Source organism: Trachurus japonicus, chromosome 5 (genome assembly GCF_045865225.1).
Source record: "Trachurus japonicus isolate A0001 chromosome 5, Traja_1.0".
NCBI lineage: Eukaryota > Metazoa > Chordata > Actinopteri > Carangiformes > Carangidae > Trachurus > Trachurus japonicus.
In genome coordinates, this window is record NC_140911.1 from 14,372,779 (window position 1) to 14,394,491 (window position 21,713).

The window sequence follows — 21,713 nt, forward strand, 5'->3', positions numbered from 1 at the left end:
CACATGTGATAGTCATAATATTTGGATTTCTCAAGGGCACGTGTTTCTGTTGCATCCTTTGTGATCAAGCACTTTAATAGGAAATGCATGTTAATACCAGGGTGTGCCCTCATTTGCACTCAAAATGGCCTTAAAAAAATTTTTTGGCAGGGGGGCATGGATTCAATAAGATGTTTACATGGTTGCATTACGTCATTCCTGCAGATTTGTCAGCTGCACATTCAAGCTGCCAATCTCTTGCTCTGTCACATCCCAGAGGTGTTCTACTGGATTCAGCTCTTGTGACTGACGAGGTCACAGAAGTTCAGTCCCTGTCACACTCAAGAAACCAGTTTGAGACAGCTTAAGTTTTGTGACATGGGGCATTATCCTGCTGGAAGCTAGTCGCTAGTGGAGGATGGTCAACTGTGGCTATAAATGGATGTGCATGGTCAGCAACAGCACTCAGATTATATCTAGTATTCAAATGATTGATGGGTATTTAAAGACCTCAAGTGTGTGAAGAAAAACCTTAACCTCCATTACACCACCGTCAGCCTGGACGGTTGACACAAGGCAGGTTGGGTTCATGGATCCATGCTGTTAACACCAAACTCTGACCCTACCATCTGCAGCATCAGCAGAAACAGAGATTAGACCACATTTTCCCTGTCTTGATTTGTCCAGTGTATTTCAGTCCGTGTCCACTGCAGCTGCAGATTTCTCTTCTCGGCTGACAGGATCTACATTGATGTGGTCTTCAGCTTGTGTAGTCCGTCCACCACAAGGCTGGATGTGCTGTTTATTCTGAGATGCTTTTTACTCACCACAGTTGAGAGTGGTTATCTCAGTTACCTCTGATCTCTGTCATCAATGACATCTCTCCAACTGTAGATCCAACATTCCCTGGATGTTTGATCTGGAGAAAGCAAAACTGCTATAAACCGCTGTCGAGCTGTGCAGTTCGAGTGCACAAACTCTCAAACCAACCTGCCTGGCATTTTTTTTTGTCATTGCCATGTTAGATGTACATTAACTGAGGCTCTTGACCTGCATCTACAGGATTTTATGCACTGCACTGCTGCCACATGATTGGCTGATTGCATAATAACATTAGTGTTCTCACTCAGAGTGTAGCAACTCTGTTTCAACACTGAGTTAAACTGTGTCCAATGAAAACATGAGTCGTTGTGGAGTTGACCCTTTACAGTTCTCACCGATTGTCATTGAAGACTACTGAGTAAATAGAGCAAATATTGTGTTTTAAACAACATAAAATATGAATTAACACAATTGTAGGCACGATGAATTACCATAATTATCGGCAGAATGTTTTTAAATGTGTAAATAACGTAGGCAAAATGTCCTTTTTTAATTACAAATAAAATATATATTTTTAGCAGCTATCACTATTTATTGTATATCGTCTTCCACTAAGTTATTTTAACATACAGTATATAACAGTTTACAGAGAAACATCAGTGCAAGAATAACAAAGCAACAATAGAGACTAAGAAGAAGCAGGCTGATCACACCTTCAGTTATTCCATGGCATATGGATCAACCTAGGACATATGGGTATTGCACTTTTTCAGGGTCTCACTCACACTCACATTCACATTCAAGCATGCGCACACACACACATACAGTACACACGCACATGCACACTTATGTATACAAAGATATACACTCATACATAGTCACCTATGCAGCTGTGAGTGTCATCCTTTATTCATTGAGCAGTGGGCAAGAAAAGCAAAACAGTCACTGCTGTCAAAGGAAATATGGAGCTTCTAAAAATAAGATGTTTTTTTATACCCCCACTGTCCTTCCATCGCCCACCTCCACTGACAGCTGCAAACAAGACCTACTGCATTTTATTAACCTGCACCACAACTGTTAAATCCCTCTTATCGGTGAGAAAGTATTACAAATGCAGTTATTCATTTAATATATGTTAATAATTGTATTATTTCCCATAAGACTGATGTCTTATTGGGAGTATGATTTATCTTGTAGCATCCCAAGGAGTATGAAGAGAAGTATCCAGGATCTGCTCTTCAGTCTGAGGTCACGTAGCGTTCATGTAGCACTCTGGTTTAGTCATCAGTCCGAGAGTTGGATGTAAACCCTGTCTCTCTCTGTTGTCCTCAGTCAGTACCCTGAACCTTAAATTGCTCGTGGTGAATAGAGCCCAGCTGCCTAAAAATTCAATATCGTACTTGACACATGGCCAGACTTTTTAAAAGGGAGATAACCTATTAGAGCTTGTATGAATAGTCCAACATAGGTTAAAAATATCTTACTTTGACTTCAGATTTAGTCAAATGAAAGGAATTAAGTTGATTCCATTTAAATATTTATTGAGAATATGTCTCCTGAAAATGCAAGGTTACATTTCTTTCCCACTGTGTCTCTTTTTTTAAATGTAAAAAACAGATGCCAGCATTTTTTTTTCTAATCAAACACACACAGGGCACTTTGGATGATGTCTGACTGCAGCGATGAACTGTAGAGACACTGAATATTTGCAGAAAGTGATCGGCTGTCAGTCAAAGTGCTGGCCTCCGGTGCCGATGCCTTTTGTCATCAGAGCTCCTACCTGCCCCTGCGGTCTACGCTAGGACGGACAGGGGGAAGAGGCTGAGTGCAGATCAGGCCTGACACACCCTGCCAGGCCAGATCGGAGCACAAAGGGAAGAGCGGGATGCTGCCTCTGTGCTGCATCCACACACTCACTCTCCAGCTGACAGGCCAATGTCAGAGCATGCCAGAAATATATGGTAATTACTATCTGCACAGTCCAAGAAAGGGGAATGGATTAACACAACCTGGTTACAAGACGAAGAGCTGCCTCAGAAATATATATATTTTTCGCCCTCCCAAATGTGCACTGCAGTTCCCCTCCTGCCTGTCTCTGTGGATCAGAGGCAGCAAGAGGAGTTGAGAGGCTGTCACTTTCTCTCTTTTTCAAAGCCAAGCGCTTTAATAGGCTGCCAGTGTGACCCAGCCGCACTCTTTGTACTACACGATTACTGTGTTTAGTTGTGGACCTAATGCTGCTGACCTCTATTTTCTAATGGGGAGAGAGACCTTTAAGGGGCACTCAAGACTGAAATCACTTGTGTGTGTCTCCAGTAAGAGTGGATTTTTTTTTCCTAGTCTGTGTATGTGTGTTGACCCTGTTTGTGCTCCCACCCGAGGCTTTGAGAGCGCGGAGCATGTGCATCCTGTCCGGTCCTGTAAAGGAAACAGTGGAACAGAGGATTCCTGCAGCCTGGAGCAGATATGGGAGTACAACAGTCAGCAACGCAATGTGGGATGACAGTAGTTTAACTGAGGAGGGGTTTTCTGGCTTTGCTTTTGTCGGTTTGTGTTTGTTTCTGTGCAAAGATCAGGCAGCCTCTCAAAGACGCACCCTATGAATGTGTAGATTCTTATATGACAAAATTGTGAGTTTGAGACTTTTCCCATGCAAAGTCTGTGGCCATGTTGTTCGTCTGAGGGAGGGGCCCCTCTCCCTTCCAAGTGTTTCAGAAAAAGTAGTTTACATTGTACCAGATCAGCATGTACCCTGTACGACACCAGCCAGCAACCCATCCCACTCATGAATGTAATACCCCACTACTGACGCCTGCACTCAGATAATTATCCCACCCCGGAGACGATGAGCATGCACTGTTTTGATGTCAATTTGTACATTTTGCAGCATTCCCACATCCCACTGCTCTGTAATTGGGTGATTAAAAATGCATATTATTGTCACAGTGTGCTTTTACATGTATTATTAATATCAAGTGATGAGGCAGCTGATAATATGTATATTATGATGCCAGACCATGCTGATCTAACAGTAACACTGCCGACGTCCCTTTGTATTGACAGATGGCTGCTTTGCTTATCGGGGGAGAAAAAAAAAGACTTTAATTGTTCATCCTTGTCAAAAAAGTTGTTAGTGTCTAAATGAATATGTATTGCTATAAGCAGTGGTGGCCGACGCCTCCGGGGACAGGGTCAGTGGCTGGCTTTGCCATGAGGCTGCAGCAGCAGGATGAGGCAGGAGGACAGGGCATGTATTGTGCAGAAATTAATCACATTACAGGCAAAAAAAACAAAAACAAAACCTGGCTGTTTTTTCATCTAACTGGCTGACGTCATTTGCTTTAACGGCTACATGAGGGTTGACTGTCAGTGCCAGTCATGTCCTCCAACTGCTGCTCTTTACAAAAACGTGGGTGTCCTCCGCTTCAATTTGTCTATTTACGTCAAATCAGCATTTACCTGCACATACCATGCTTATCTTTTCATTGCTGAACGACAAACCTTACAAGTTCTCTCATGTTTTGCATTTCACTATATGTACATGGCAACAGTGATTTGAATAGGTGAATAGAAGCATATCATTATATTAATGAGTGAAGGGGCACGCCACCATCTTTACACATACAGTAAAGGTCACTTAACTCATCATGTAGTGAACAACTCGGCCTGTGAAAACAGTCGTCTTATGTCACCTGTGTGGCTCTGGAGGAACTTTTCTCGGGATGTCTCAGCCTTTCCCTCATGTTTGTGGATACATTTTACATACGTTTTAACTCTCACAAATCCCTTAACTCTGTGTATGAGTAGCAAATTACCGTCATATTCCTTTAAGAAAATACAAATATTCCACCTCTGCCTTCCTGTTGTGTATTGATAGAATGATTTATGCAGCAGCTAACACATAAAGTTGATGTTTTCGGTGCTTTTGAGCCTTATTGTTGGCTGTTCGCAAAGTGAAAACATTGGCAGTGTACTCAGTTTAACCAAACTGTGGGGAAGAGGCTAAATATACTTAGTTTCTTTTGACCGCTAAATCAACTCTGGAGTTTGACTTATTCAGCACAGTCCAAAATACACAAAAGATGATCCACCACAACCATAAAATCCCATAGCGCCTATACACACTGTTGAAAATCTCCTGTGATAATTATTCAAAATGTTTTTATAGAACAGTTTAGAGTTGAAAAAAAAAAACCTCATGATGTATGTATACACACAAACAGCAGAAAAAAATCTAAGAAAAGAAACTAACACCATCGGATTTCATCCTCAATCATGTTTCTCAGCCCTATCTTTAAAGGATATGTTTGCCCCTGTAATCACTGAGAATATCAATTATTCAGAGTTTTCAAATGCCTGTTAATAATGGTCAAAAGACATCAAAGAGACACTGTGTGAAAGCCCTGCATCATCAACTTCCTTTGGCTTTCGCAGCTTGTCTCTGCATGATATATAAATAAAGTTATGATGCTATAAATAAAACATGTTCAGTGTATTCACTGATGAAAAGACAGAAGAGGGTCTTTACTGTGTCACTGAAGTACAATGGGACAAGGGAATATTCTACAAAAGCAAAACGACTAAAGTAATAGTTGAAAGCCATTTAAATTTAATGAATGTTGTCGTATTTTTAACAGTTGATATTATGTATAAAATTCTTTCATTCTTATACATACAGTATTATTCATATTATTTCTTTGCCTTTATTGAACTGCCCACTCACATTGCAAAGTAACATTTCAGCTGACAGTATACACACACAGCTATACAGTATGTGTGTCCTTCCACAGGTGTCCGAAGAAGATAAAGACATTCTTTTCCAGGCTGTCATAAAGAATGATAGACCTAGTTTGGGATTACAGCCCACCTTCTTTGTCCTCCAGCTCCATCTTTTTATCACAATTCAGCCGGGACGTGATCTTAGCTATGCGAGGACACAGGCATGTTTGACTTGCATGTCTTGTTCAGCCTTTGAATATTCAGCGAGGCCTGCCCTTTGAAGATGCTCCCGTGTCTCCTTATGTGAGTCAAGCAGCTTTATTCACTGTGACTTCTGCAAAGTGATCTTTAACCTAGAGGGAAACCACAAAGAAGTCTTCTGGGACCTCTGCAGACCCCTCTCCAAAGGATCATGTTTTAGAAATAACAATGTTTTTTTCTGTTTTAAGTGTGCCACACTAAGATCATGGTATGTTTTTTTTCACATCAGTTTTTTTCAGATTTTGGTCTAAAACAACTTAAATTGTTATTTAGAGCTGATGTAGAGAGACTGCTGCTATTGTAATACAAACAAGGCTGATTTCCTGTTACCATGGCAGTTGTCATTGTAATGCTGCCTTGCAGGGCAGCTGGATTTCTTCTACAATTTGTCTTAAAGATGTCCTGGCTTTATACCAGGGAGTATTGTGTAACCCATAAAATCAATGCCCTGGATGATTTTCTGAAGACCGTTCGGCCAGCTGTGTGAGACATCTCATTATGTTTTTGCTCTCTGTGGTATTCTGCAGCTCATGTTGTTCCATGCAGGCATATGGGTTTTAAACATAGAACGAGAGCAGGTGCAGCCATCGTCCAAAAGCACTGGAGAGGAAACAAACACAAACAACATGCCTTATCCTGCCTTGAAGTGTCCCTTGTCCCTATGGACCTCTGCTGTGCCATTACTCTGTGTTCAGCTCCACATGTACAGCAGCCAAACCCTAAGCCCAAGCCCCAAATGATGCTGATCAGTACAGTACCTGCTCCTCTCAGACAGCAGGAGGATGGGATCATGCTGTGATAAATGGCCAAGCAGCTATAGGCAAGGGGAACGGGAGGGTTCTTCCTACACTGTTTTGTTTAATTGCTAGCCTAGTAATAAGTAGGGAGGTTTGATTAAGCTCAGCACGAAAATATAGCATTGTATTCTTGTCAGTTAGACTTGCTTCCAAACTGAGCAGCAGATTATGTCACAACATTGAAATTTGATGAGTCAACATCAATCATTTGAAGGACTCATCGAGGAAAAGATCTCGATTCTGACCTGTAGAGGGCTGTTAGTCAGAAACCTCATCCAATTATTTCAACACGGCTTAAATTATGCCAACTGAAACTGCCGGCATCAGGAGTAAATTGATGGATACTTTTTTATGCCGAAGTAACTCTTCTCTTACAATTACACTACTACTTTCTCTGTGAAACTCCCTGTAGACATGCTGTCTGTGGTTGAATATGTTACTAGACCGATGAATGTGGTGACATAGTGATTCTAAAGGGGGCTTTATTAATGAGATTTTTCATATTAATTGGATTGCATTGTTAAATCTACTGAACAGTTGTTTCAATTGAAACACTGGCTCTAGTGTAAATTGGATTATTGACCAGGTTAATGAAGTCCCTTAATTTCTTAAATTCATCCACTGTAACAGTTAATGAATTGTTACCACATAGTAATTACATAATTGATATCACTTTATCATATTACCAACAATTAATTAATGACAATTCTAGGTCATTGATTTTTATGATTAATTCTCTTCCATAAAGTCGTATCCTGATGTCAAACTGGAAGCCCATTGAACCAGAAAACTGAAGAAGGTCTTCTGTCTGTATTGGTTGCTTGTGGATGAGCGCTTGGCCATAGAATCACACCTTCTCTAAAGAAAGACGGAAAGAACGCCTGAATATCAAGTCTTCAAAATGTGTTCTTTGGTAATTTTGAAACACTCTAACACAATGTAGTGACACGAGAGAAAAGCTGACATTTAAACTCATTGATTTTAGCAGTCTGACAGGTACTTGCCAACATAATGTACCACTTCCTGTGAGTAACAAGTCACACCTTTTGGTTGGTTTCATAACGGCACGTGTCAACAACTCCTGTCAAATCCTGAAAGTTTGAAACGGTTGGAAATTGTCCTGTCTTGATAGGTTTCTCATCAAAATGGTGAAGACTGTGATAAGCATTAAAATGAGCAGTGAGCCTTAATTTCACACCTTTTCTCAAGCTGTTCATTAGGTTGCGTAGAACAAACGCCACTGATATCAATAAATTAAGACATTTAGAAAGAAGAATTTACTGTGTCAAATAGGCAGCTATGGATGAGCAGAGATAATTATCGTGGGTTTAAACGTGTTATCTGCTGCAAAGCATCAGGTCACCATGCACTCGTCAAATGTTTTGAATACTACGTGTTTTTTACATAATGGTAACGCGCTATAAGGAACCGACTGGAACAGACCAGGAACTAATATCTATGAGGGCTTCCTGAATAATTCTGAAAAAGGAATTAGATATCAGACAGTAGAGAACAGGCTGCTGGCGACCATTTTAATGAGCAGTAATCTAATACTAATTTTGCCTAATATAGTATATTTGAGTCTGCCTACTAACTAATCGCTGCATCTAATGAATCCTTCTTGATTTACTCCAAATCAGCTGCATGGTATACATAACCAATAACTAACTGATTACTTTGTTGTTGTATGTTTGATCACCACACTGAGTTTGTTACTAGAGGCAAATAATTACTTATTTATCATCCTTGAATTAAGAACAAAGACAATAAGAGGATTAACGTTTTGGAACAGTGGCAAGCCAAGTATAGAAAAAATCCTGATTTTGCCCATACGCAACAACAAGCCAACCATTCTTTTTAGCAGTAATTTCCCTGTGAAATATTTTTATTGAAGTTAGCCTGCGAACTAGCTAGCCTCACCCTATCTTTTGCATGTTTTTATAGAGGGTGAATGAAGCATACATTCTACTCTTAAGACACAACACTGCTTAGAGGGGTCATTATAACCTCATGTTGTAAAGACAACATCCAAAACTCTTGACACGTTCAAGCTGCAGAGAGAAATTACAACTAGCCCTTTAAACTAAGGCTGGGTATCGCTACTGATTTACTGAATCAATTTGATTCAAGGTCCTGATTCGATTCAGTTCAATATTGATTCATTTAAAGCTTCAGTCTCACCACCACCAACACCAGTTTTGCTCAGTTATGTTATGAGAGAGATTTTCACAGAATTAATGCTGCATATTGTACAAAGATGGAACTATTTAACCAGGTGCATTATTGAAAATATTAATTATACATTAGAAATTGACCCAAAAGCAGTTGGGTAATTCACATTTATTTAACATGACCCTCCCCAGAAGTAACAACAGTGCAACTCTTTAGTTAAGTCGTGAGTAAATTCAAGTACTGTAATCAGTGTGTACATTGAATGGACACAACTAACAGTGTTTTCCTGACAGCTGAGAATATTACTGTCAAATATTGTCTCTCCTCTATTAAATGTGAAAGGAGGCTGAGAATCGCAAGACATGTCTGTTCTGATGATACAAGTCAGAGTTCCTGAAATGTGTGTTTCTCTTCTATAATACACATTCTACATCTCGGAGCCGACGTCTTTCCACCTTTTGGGCTTCTTTACCTTTCAAACCGGGCTTCAAATGAAGATCAATATAAATTGGAATGTTTTTTAAAACCCAGCCCTTATTTTAACATAGTTAAAACTCTGAGCAGTACAGACTGTCTTCTTGAAGTTTGGAGAAAGGAAAGAGGTTTCATGGCTTCTGTGAGAGATGGGACTGACTAGCTTTCGCCACAATAAAATGCCCATCAATTGGCTAGCATATGGTGTTGCTGTGTCAGTTAAGGATACGATGATGATACCATGTTATGATGTCAGTATTCATATATATGTGCTCTTAATTTATCTATCCGTTGGTTATTTTTGTCATTATTATTAGTGCCGTGTCAGTTGGTACCATGTTACCTCAAGTACTCTTAAACCAGAACTATTTAGGAACTTCTTGTTATTCATTAAATAGCAACTTGCTAATTACCAACCCCATTATTGGTCCATTATAGCTTCATTACCTGCTCAGGATTTCATGCACTTAATTGTGGAGATATTAGGAGTCTTATTTGTTGTTGTGGCCTTTGTAAGAAAGGATCTGTTTACTCAGTTTCGCCGTCTGGGGAAATGTAATTAGTCATATCAACACACACCCCACTCTCCCAAGTCCTGAGTTGTGTATGTAGAACTCTCACATATCCTGTTATCAATTTTCACCTTAGCGTGATATGGCTCTGTCAACATTTCACTATCCTGAGGAGGTGTGTAACTTATTACACACCTCACAAACCAAAATATCTTTGTCCCTTCTACTCTGTTTTGTGACCACTCCAAAAAACAAAAGAAAGAGAAAATATAACTGTGTTTGTTTCATCCAAAATCTGCTCCTTTTTTCACAGATCTGGTATTCTCCTGGATCTTCAATGAATTCCCAACATACGTGAAGCAGGACACTCGTCGCTTCATTTCACAGGAGACGGGGAATCTGTACATCGCCAAAGTGGAGCCCTCAGATGTTGGAAACTACACCTGTGTGGTGACCAACACCGTCACAAAGACCCGAGTCCAGGGTCCACCTGCTCCGCTAGTGCTCCGCAGTGATGGTGAGCCCTGCTTTTGAACAGACTAACCGCACTAACGTCATGTAAACATTACCAACCACAGACTTCTGAGTAGTTAGTTAAGAGCTTGGTTCAGGGTATTTGTGCTGCTGCATATCATATTGCTAATCATCATAAATGAATCTACTAATTAGAGTATGCCATCATTGGGTCATTTCTTTGGTTGCAAATGCTTCCTGTTAATTGTTCTGAATTGGCCTAATCAAATCCATGTATTTGCAGAAGGAGTATATGTTAAATCTGTGTTCGCACACACCCACCTCTTCATTAGGCTTCCATTACAGGATGATTTGTGATGCAGCTCTGCTCTTGTTGAGTTTTTGTGCAAACAGAAATGTCCCCTTAACCATTTACGCATTGGGCTTTTTTTCATCTGTTTTTCTTCATGCTTTCATTAGTGCTAAAAAATGCAGCTCGTCCATTCTGTGTTGGGATCTCTTGGGCTGATTTAATACAGCAGTGCTAAAAGCACCAGTCCTGGTCATGGTAAAAAAAAAAGCCAAACTTGTCTGTAGGACACGTGATTTTGAGGAATACAAATGCAATTCAAAGGTTAATTATCTCATTGTTCGTTAATTTCAGAATGTCCTTTAACATGTGTATCTGATGCTTTAGGCTGGCCTTATCAAGACACTCTGCAGGAAAGGTCATTGTCAGCAAGTAATCTAATTGTAGGCCTGTTCCTCACCATATCTAATGTAATACAGTAGAACAAATATGAAGCTAAATGTTACTATGACTACAAATGCAGTTTGTTTCGGTTTTTAATATTAATTACAGCTAATCTGAGGAAGAGGCAGATACATACAGTAACTCCTCCTATGAAACACCGCCTAATGGATTATTTCCAGACCTTAATGTAACCATTCATCACAGGCAGATTTACAAATGTTTATGAATGTTTTTTGAAATTACTGAATTGTGGCAGATACTTTACCATCAGAAACCTCATTAAGAAATATTAACCACAGTTTTTTTTCCCACTGCATAACCCATCCCTCCTTTTTTCAAACATAATCATTTAAAGGGTAGTACATACCTTTTCTTTTATATTAACTAATATATTCACACCATATGTCATGTTTTCATTAGGCTGCTTTTACACTAATTTGGTTATTACAGATTTGTCACCGTGGAAAGTTATTCAGGAGACATATTAAGTTGAAATATAGAAATGTGAATATTATATTACATATAACGTTGTGGTTGTAAAATGTTTAGATTATAGAGAAGTAGCGAACACATCTACATTCTAGTGATGTACTAATTGTGAATCTACTTATGAATAATAAAAGAAGCAGTGAAAGAAAAGCAACATTAACTTGAGAAAGGGAGGTTAATGTTGGTATTTTATAGTGATGGTACCATGAATAAATCTGTGTTCACACAAAGAATCAACATTGTACTAAAATCACAGCATTTCCTCTGTTCACTTTTAAATGTAATCTTGCAGCTCTGCTGTGATAATACAAGGCCCAGCTTGCAAACTAGTCAGGAAGGACCCGGCTACAGTTCTCAGGGGAATCAGCTGACACACTTCAAATTACAGCAGTAATGCAGAGATACCACCACAGTTTAAAGAAAAAAAAGCTGTGAATTAGGTTGTCCATGTTGTGGTAACAATATACACATTGAAATTAAGAAAATAAATTCTCAAAGACAGTGTAAATAGCTGGTGCATTTTTTTTCACAGAGCTTCCCTCTTCCCTGCTTCTTTCCTCGCCACACCTTTATCTCACCGAGGCAGCGGTGCAGTCAACAAAACATCGAGCCCCACCTCGCAGTCATGGGGGCTCGAGTAGAGAGGGGGCAGGCAGGCACATTAAACAGGTGTCCCCTACAAAAGGTTATGGTATAAGACAATTACCCGTCCACTTCCACCTGTCTGCTCTCACATGGGTGATAGTGCTGTGCTTACATTCCAGTATGAGACAGTTGTGATAAGGATCTGAATTAGCTTTCACAGTCACTCAGGGAGCCATCCTGATAACACATGCCTCACCAAATCAACGAGATGAAATTGGCCTGTTTCCTCCATCTCCAGAGCTATTTGTGCAACACAGCCCTGAATTACAGCAATGGGAGGAAAACCTATTGTTACACTGGCGGTGGAAGTGGATTAAAATACCATATTGTGCACCCAAGGCTGGGAGCAGGCCCAGTTGGTAGAAATAAAAGTGTACCCAATTACAAATTTATTGATATGATTTACCTTAGTGTCATTTTAGGTGAAGAGTACAGTAGCTTACACATGTGCAGTGATGTTAGACACTCCAGTCTTGATTTATGAATAAGTCTCTCCCAAAGCTAGCACACATCCCCGTCTTCTCCTTTATCCTGAGAATTTTAGCATGCACAGCAGCAATATTATAATCCACCAGAGCTGCTTCACCGACAGTGAATGGGAGGCTTTGTAGACACAGTGGCAGTACCCAGGGGGATTTTATGGGCCCATTTTCTGGTTCACAGCTGTTAGCACTACAACAAGATGAAACTCATCTGGATGTAAAAGCTCAAACCATGTATGAATTCTCAAAGTTGTTTTTTTTCCATTCAACATCAGTGTGTCGCGTGTCCACTGGAGAGCTGTGTTTTGGCTTCTTTTTCTCATTATTTTCAATGGAGGAGTGTTCAGTGACAGCACTGAGAGCCGAGTGCACTTCTGCTGCTCAGATCGCACAGTGGTGGAGGTTGAAAAACATTTCAACTTATAGAGAAAAGACGGCAGCACTTAAAAAAATGTTTGCAGTAGTTTGTAGCAACAGCAGAAGCCACAATTTGTGTTTTCATTCATTTATTTTTTTATTTTTGCCCGATTTTTGCCCGTTGTTTAACTTGAATCATAAAAATAACTTTTTTCCCCCCACTAATACAGAGACTCATTTGCATTTCTCTTTCAGGTGTGATGGGTGAATATGAGCCAAAGATTGAAGTTCAGTTTCCAGAAGTTGTTCATGTTGCCAAAGGATCCACTGTAAAGTTGGAATGCTTCGCCCTGGGAAAGTAAGTCAGGCTCAACATGCTGAATAGCATATAAAAGAAAAAAATATTGCTAGAAAAGCACTGGGATTTTTTTTTATGTGTTTCTCAACTTTGCTGCAATCCCCATGCGTTTCAAGCTAGGCTGCACACATCCAGGAAATTAAAGAGCACGTGTTGTGGTGTAGGAATCCTCAGCTAAAATCTGGATTTGTGACACAACTGTGTCTAGAGTTAGAATAGTGAGACGTTGTGCTTCACTCCATGAAGTGTAAAGTGTTTTTTTCTACATTCACCAGAGAATCAAACCCATGAATAATATTGTACATGTTAACTCTCTGCTTTAACTCTCTACCATACAGTAATCTTCAGCCATGTATGTGTATCTGTACAAGGAATTTTACTCTAGTTTCTAGTGTCACTTCTAGTGTAATTGTGCACTCATCTGAGAACAAAAGAATAATCTAAAATATATATAAAATATACCAAATATAACATTTATATGCAGATAAAACATACTAAATAATATGATGGTGTGTGAGAGAACATAGTGCTGGAATATGTAATAGTACATTATTATCATTTACTTTAAATAGACCTGCATGCCAGGGATGGATTATGCACAGTACATGAACTGTATCTGTACATATCTGTGTGAAGGTAATATAGCCAGTTTATTTTATCTTTAACAAATATATTTCCTGTAATGTGTGTTAATATAAGTCTTAAATAGTTATATCTTCCGACAGCAATCACTTACATAGAGTGTTTGGTCTGAAACACGGGTCTGTCAGTCACTCTGCTCTGCTGTGAGTCGAGGATAAAACTTTCCTTGTATCCTACAACCTTTATCCAATGAGGAGAGAGAACGACATAAAGGGGCGGTCCTCTCTGTGTGCAGCCAAGCGATGCGTGTGCATGTGGTGACGTAGGGACGAGGGCGGGGACTGCTAACTCCATCGGCTGACAGGAAGTTAGCCAAAACGACCGGATCGCTTACTTCTGCTTTAAGGATCTTAATAACACAATCTAAGGTTGATATGAGCACATTGCCCAATAATCTTGCAAATATAGGGACATTTGAGACATTAAATTTAGATATTTTGGGGGTGTACACATGACTGGAAATTCAGTGATTTTCATTGAAAGGACAATCTGGTAATTGATTTATTCATGCATCATTTAGATACACCAAAATGAAAAAAATATTAATAGCATAAGAATTAGAGTGATTTATGTAAATTTATAATAACTGGGATTGACATGTTTTAATATTCACTAATTCTGCAGTACAAAAAAGGGTAACACTTTACAATAAGGTACACAAAATTAGAGTAGTTAGTGAGTAACTAATGAAGAACTAATGAGGAACTAATGAGTAGTTAGTGAGGAATTGAGCTACACAAAATTACAGTAGTTACTGAGGAACTAAGCTACACAAAATTACAGTAGTTACTGAGGAACTACTGATTAATTAACTATTAGTTAATGGTCAGTTCTTCAGGAACCCCTGATCAAATTTCAGAGGAGTAGTTACTGAGGAACTAATGAGTAATTAGTTAGGGAAATGAGATACACAAAATTAGAGTAGTTACTGAGGAACTAATGATTAACTAACTATTAGTTAATGGTCAGTTCTTCAGAAACCCCTGATCAAATTTCAGAGGAGTAGTTAATGAGGAACTAATGAGGAACTATTAATGATCAGTTCTTCATTAACTCATGATCAAATTTCAGAGAAAGTGAATCACAACTTGATGATTAGTGAACTAGTTACTTCATCAGTACAGAATCATTACTCAATAACATGTCCAGTAGTTAACCTTTATGACCTAAAGTGACACATAATGAGTGGTTTTTCATTTCTTCATCTTCATCTTTACATTAGTAGTTCCTTAAAAAAATCACAGACAGCAGGATTCTTGAGAAGATTTTATTCATTAATTTCAGACCACATACACATCAATATGACCATCCATGTTGCCTTTGAAATAAATATGATGTTTGTCACATGTTTGGTAGGCTAAATGAATGTATCATGGGGCTGTGTAGTACTGTATACTGATCACACCGTGGTTCACAGTAAAGTTGTTTGAGGTGCACAAAATTTAGACTAGTTATTTACTATGAAACAAATTTGGAATGAATGAGGAACTCACTATTGGTGAGTTCTTCAGTAACTCCTAATCAAATTACTGAGGAACTAACTATTACTTAATCATTAGTTACCCTTTTTGTGTACCTTAAGGTAAAGTGAGACATCAAAATGAGTAGGTAATGAGTACTGAATCATTACTGGATCATTAGTTACCCTTTTTGTGTACCTTAAGGTAAAGTGAGACATCAAAATGAGTAGGTAATGAGTACTGAATCATTACTTAATCATTAGTTACCCTTTTTGTGTACCTTAAGGTAAAGTGAGACATCAAAATGTGTAGGTAATGAGTACTGAATCATTAGTTACCCTTTTTGTGTACCTTAAGGTAAAGTGAGACATCAAAATGAGTAGGTAATGAGTACTGAATCATTAGTTACCCTTTTTGTGTACCTTATAGTAAAGTGAGACATCAAATTGAGTAGGTAATGAGTACTGAATCATTAGTTACCCTTTTTGTGTACCTTATAGTAAAGTGAGACATCAAAATGAGTAGGTAATGAGTACTGAATCATTACTGAATCATTAGTTACTCTTTTTGTGTACCTTATAGTAAAGTGAGACATCAATATGAGTAGGTAATAAGTACTGAATCATTACCTAGTCATTAGTTACTATTTTTGTGTAAGGTACACAAACATTACAGTAGTTACTGATGAAATAATGAAGAACCAAAATAATCATTTGCCTCTATGTGCACCAAAATAAGTTTTGTCTTCACAGGCACCAAAATAAGATTTTACCTGCACAGGTACACCAAAATAACATTTTTTTGAATGTCCACACACAAGAAAATATGATAGAATGTAAAAAAAAAAAAAAAAAAAAAAAAAAAAAAAAAAAAGAGAAAGAAAAAAAAGAAAAACCTTTGTAGCTTTCTTGTTTTAATAATAGCCTAATAAAAAATAACAAGTGTGTAGCGTCCCCAGCTAAATGATGGTCACAAATGATGAAACTGATGGTTCACATTCCTTCATTCCATGGACCGTATTCAGTTGCAGACACACCGTAAGAGCTATGAGAAGAAGAAAATACAGTTACCTTTCCTTTTACATAAATGAAATTATTTTTAACTGCTTTTATCACATAAACAATCATGTAAGTTGACTCCCTTTTTATCTATTTTAATCAAAAGACAATATCCAAATGGAGTGCTGTATTACCATGAAATAAATATTTTTAACCGTTTGTTTTTAATCCAATCAACTGTTTTTAACCTTACCAGACCTCACATCAAACAGACAAAATACGTCCTGTTGCATTAATAAAACAATCAACGAGTTAGCTTAGCTCCATCTCACTTCAATACATTGAAGTTAAGCTAAACTAAGCTAACTAAGCCGAGCTGCCAATGCTAATAGCTACCGCTAACCACAACATGTTCCATACATGAGACTATCAACGGCGACCAAACTCGAGCCGGACATAAATATAGCATGAAAAGGTAACAAAAACAAACCTTGTGTCCCTTATTAGCCAGGTGCTAGGGCGTTTCATGTAAGTTAGGCACACTTTTAGCAATGAAGACACTCTGGCCTTGCAGACACACTGCCGGTAAAATCCGTAGCACCGGAAGTTTATGAGGTCTCGGCGAGACGCTTTCAAAATAAAAGCACTGAATATAACGTCTGCTTAATATAAGAAATAAAGCCCTGACCTTGACTAATGTTCAGAAACTAAATAAATAAACATAAAAACAACAAATTAAGTAATGTTCTTATCATATTAAAGGTCATTTACAAAGTGTCATTTGTCTTTTATTTTGGAAACGAGATCATCATTTCCTGTGCACCTTTACTGTGAGGAGCAGTGAATTCACTTGACACAAGAGAAGCAATGGACCATGCCACAAGAGAAGCAATGGACCATGCAGGGAAAAGCAAAAGAAGGAAAATCCCATTTCGACGATATCTCGAGGACGAGGGTGTGACCGTACAGTGATATTTTAATGGTATCTGTCTTTTTTTTTTTTTGGAAGATGTGTAAGATGACTCCTCAAATTTTACTATGCTAACTTTCTCCAAAGTGAATGTAGCCTTCTAAAACCTAGCATAGCATCGATGCTATGGTCGGTTAACAGAATGTAGCATCGATGCTACACTTGTACACGTTGTACAAAACATTAAATAACCTGTTAACTGCATCTGAATCGCGGGATTCTTTGTTTTCCGAGGGTCCTTGAATGGTGCCTCTATGAAAGTATGCTCAAGTGTTGCATTGATGCTAGCTCGGTTTAGCTCTGTTCCCTTACCCAGGGTTGCTCTCACGCATCTGGCGTGTGTCACACGCTTTTAGGTCCTGTCTCACGCTCTCACGCCACTCAAACAATTCTCACGCCAAAATCAAGCGATTCGGCAAAAAAAAAAAAAAAATTAAAGCAAGCTTTGGCACTCATCAATAGGCTCTCTGATGCTTATCCGCGTGACGATTGGACGGCTGCTCAAGCCTGTGATCACAGCACAGTAGGACGGGGAGTTGTCGATCCGCGACCCACCCCCCCTCCACCAACAGCGGCACGGTGCTGAAGCCTGGACCCGACTTGGTCCGAATCCGATGGCCAAAAAAAAGAGGGAGAGAGCGAAGCCCGAGACACAACCTGACCTGACCGAGTTATGTTTTCAGACTGAACGCGGCTCGAACTGACGCCTGCGGTCGGGCTGGTTGGGCCAGTCCGTTGAAAACTATAAAATCAAGATGCAGACTGGGTAGCACAAAAGTACAGCCAGGCAGCTCAGTCCAGAGAGCAGAGGAGAGAGAGACAGCGCAGCATCAACAGGTGTGTGTGTGTACGTCTGTGTGTACGTGTGTGCGCAACTGCGCATATACAGTATGCACGTGTGCCATACCTGCAAACTCCGAATGGGTATGTAGAATGTTTATTACAGAAGAGATTAACACACATTTCAGGACCTGACTTGTATCATCAGGCTGTAATAGAAGACTGAAAATCACAGGACATGTCTGTTCTGTCCTTTCATATATTAATAGGCTCAATAGGCTGGTCCAGGCCAAAAGCCACAGCTCCCCACTAGACCAGTTTCATACACTCCAGCCATACAATGATAGGAACCACAGATCCGTTTTTTTCCCTCTTATCTGAAGCGTTGTGTTTTCCTTTATTTTCTTCTCAGAGTACACCAGAATGCTTCAAATACATGTTAAAATCACACTTTTTTCCTGGGGGGGTGCCCCCAGACCCCCCTAGAGGAAGATATTTTGTCACCTATTACACCTCTAGCCTACTCAGTTTGCAGGTATAATGTGTGTGTGTGTGTGTGTGTGTGTGTGTGTGTGTGTAAGAGAGAGAGAGACAGAGAGAAAAACTACAATAAACATAACTATTATTATTATTATTATTATAGACCCCCCCCCCGCCAACAGAATCTCACTCCAGCCCAGGACCAAAAGTTGGCAACCCTGCCCTTACCATGTGGTTACATGACGCATATCGTCCCTTGTTGTCATAGAGGCACCATTCGAAAAATCCAGTGATTCAGATGCTGTTCACAACTCGTCTCTATCATATACGGTTCATAAGTTATTTAATATTTTGTCAAAAATGTGCAACCTCAGCATCAATGCTATGCTCGGTTTAGCTTCTCTTCCAGTGTCATGTGTTGTCGTAGAGGCACCATTCAAGGACCCTCGGAAAGCGGATAACCCCCCGATTCAGATGCTGTTCACAGCTCGTCTCTATCATAAACGGTTCATAAGTTATTTAATGTTTTGTAAAACATGTGCAAGCGTAGCATCAATGTAACGTTCGGTTAACCAAACTACGGTCGGTTTTAGAGGGCTAAATTCACTTTGGACAAAGTTATCTTACAGTAAATTTGAGGAGCAATCTTACCGAATTTGTATATAAAAAAAAAAGAGAGAGATACCATTAAAATGTACTTATACTGTACGGTCACATCCTCATCCTCGAGATATAGAACGTCTCTGATATAGTCAAGATGGGAGCTTCTGCTCTTCCTTGCTCTGTCCATTACTTCTCTCATCGTCGTCAAATGAATTCACTGCTCCTCACAGTAAAGCTGCACAGGTGAGCCACCGGAATTGAAGATCTTGTTTCCAAAATAAAAGACAAAAGACTTTTTTTTTTAAAGCAAGTAAGCTACAAAGGTTTTTGTTGTTGTTGTTGTTGTTGTTTTACATTCTATGTCATTTTGGTGCACATGGAGGCAAATGATTATTTTGGTTCCTCATTAGTTCATCAGTAACTACTGTAATGTTTGTGTACCTTACACAAAAATAGTAACTAATGATTCAGTAATTATTCAGTACTCATTACCTAGTCATTTTGATGTCTCACTTTACTATAAGGTACTCAAAAAGGGTGACTAATGATTCAGTAATGATTCAGTACTCATTACCTAGTCATTTTGATGTCTCACTTTACCTTAAGGTACACAAAAAGGGTAACTAATGATCCAGTAATGATTCAGTACTCATTACCTACTCATTTTGATGTCTCACTTTACCTTAAGGTACACAAAAAGGGTAACTAATGATTAAGTAATAGTTAGTTCCTCTGTAATTTGATTAGGAGTTACTGAAGAACTCACCAATAGTGAGTTCCTCATTCATTCCAAATTTGTTTCATAGTAAATAACTAGTCTAAATTTTGTGCACCTCAAACAACTTTACTGTGAACCACGGTGTGATCAGTATACAGTACTACACAGCCCCATGATACATTCATTTAGCCTACCAAACATGTGACAAACTATCATATTTATTTCAAAGGCAACATGGATGGTCATATTGATGTGTATGTGGTCTGAAATTAATGAATAAAATCTTCTCAAGAATCCTGCTGTCTGTGATTTTTTTAAGGAACTACTAATGTAAAGATGAAGATGAAGAAATGAAAAAACACTCATTATGTGTCACTTTAGGTCATAAAGGTTAACTACTGGACATGTTATTGAGTAATGATTCTGTACTGATGAAGTAACTAGTTCACTAATCATCAAGTTGTGATTAACTTTCTATGAAATTTGATCATGAGTTAATGAAGAACTGATCATTAATAGTTCCTCATTAGTTCCTCATTAACTACTCCTCTGAAATTTGATCAGGGGTTCCTGAAGAACTGACCATTAACTAATAGTTAGTTAATCATTAGTTCCTCAGTAACTACTCTAAACTAAGTGTTACCCAAAAAAGTATTGAAAGTACATTTTTTGGCATTTTCAAAAACAGTGATCAATAGAACAATCAGTGGTTGTTCTATTTGTACTTTTTTATATATAGTTCAAGATTTGATCTGCACAAACCTATCTGTTACTTGCAACATCTAACCTGGAATTACTCCTTCAGAAAATGTTTTGCCTAGAGTGGTCACGGTCATTTTTGCATTAAATTTTTACGAGAAAACTAATTTTAAAAACTAAAATGCTTTTTTGCTGGGTCATGTATCAAACGAGCAAGTTCTTTTATGTATGGAGAGTGTGATTTGAAGGCATCTATGTAGCACCACAATGTTTCATGGTCTGTTGTTGTAGCACATTTTACATTTATCAAAAAATTGCAGCTCTTGCAATTTGGAAATTGCACAAGGCCATATTACGATTTCAGTCATATTTTGATTAATTGTTCAGCCATAATATAAATGGCACATAACTACACTTTTCAGCAGATTTTGTGCACTTAAAAACCTGAAAGCTGTGTTACACTTCTCTGTTGTCACAGCCCAGTACCGTCTATAACCTGGAGGAGAGTGGACGGTGTACCCTTCCCCCGGAAAGTGGACATGAGGAAAGCCAGTGGTGTCCTGGAAATCCCATATTTTCAGCAGGAGGATGCCGGCACGTATGAGTGTGTGGCAGAGAACTCAAGGGGAATGAACACAGTGAAAGGAAAGCTCTCGTTCTATGGTAGGTGATCCTGTAGTGCATGAATATTTGACCAGCGTGCACCACATCTGTCAGAGCAGCTCAGACTGAGAGGCAGCAAAAGCAGACACAACTGGTCTTCTAAAGCTGCCAGTGGCTCATGTGGCAGACATGAGGAGGGAGGTTCGTTTTAACAGCACATCAAAATGATTAAAGGCTGTCAGCCATGATGCCTCTAATATTTTGATCCAGATTAAAGGAGTGATGCGGATGAGGCTGAGCCCTTGGATACGACCTTGTTGGTGAGCCTTGTATTGGGTTCCACCAGATGGCATCATGATTGACATCCAACTTGACTGGAGATCAAAGCTGTTAAATGTACTATACATAGACCAGTGGCACATATGTCAGGGACATAATCTGCACCGCAGCATCTGGATCGACAGGAAGGGGGTTAGTAAATTGACT

At 39.0% G+C, this 21,713-nt stretch overlaps 1 protein-coding gene across 2 annotated transcripts in view; it reads left to right on the forward strand.

The window, feature by feature from the left end:
• Positions 1-21,713, forward strand: part of cntn4 (contactin 4) — a 168,906-nt gene that overhangs the window by 97,583 nt on the left and 49,610 nt on the right. For both annotated transcript variants that reach the window (XM_085776463.1, XM_085776462.1), the window contains exons 6-8: positions 10,050-10,253; positions 13,172-13,274; positions 21,103-21,287. In XM_085776463.1, the coding sequence (XP_085632589.1) occupies positions 10,050-10,253; positions 13,172-13,274; positions 21,103-21,287 (492 nt within the window). The remainder of the gene's footprint in view (positions 1-10,049; positions 10,254-13,171; positions 13,275-21,102; positions 21,288-21,713) is intronic.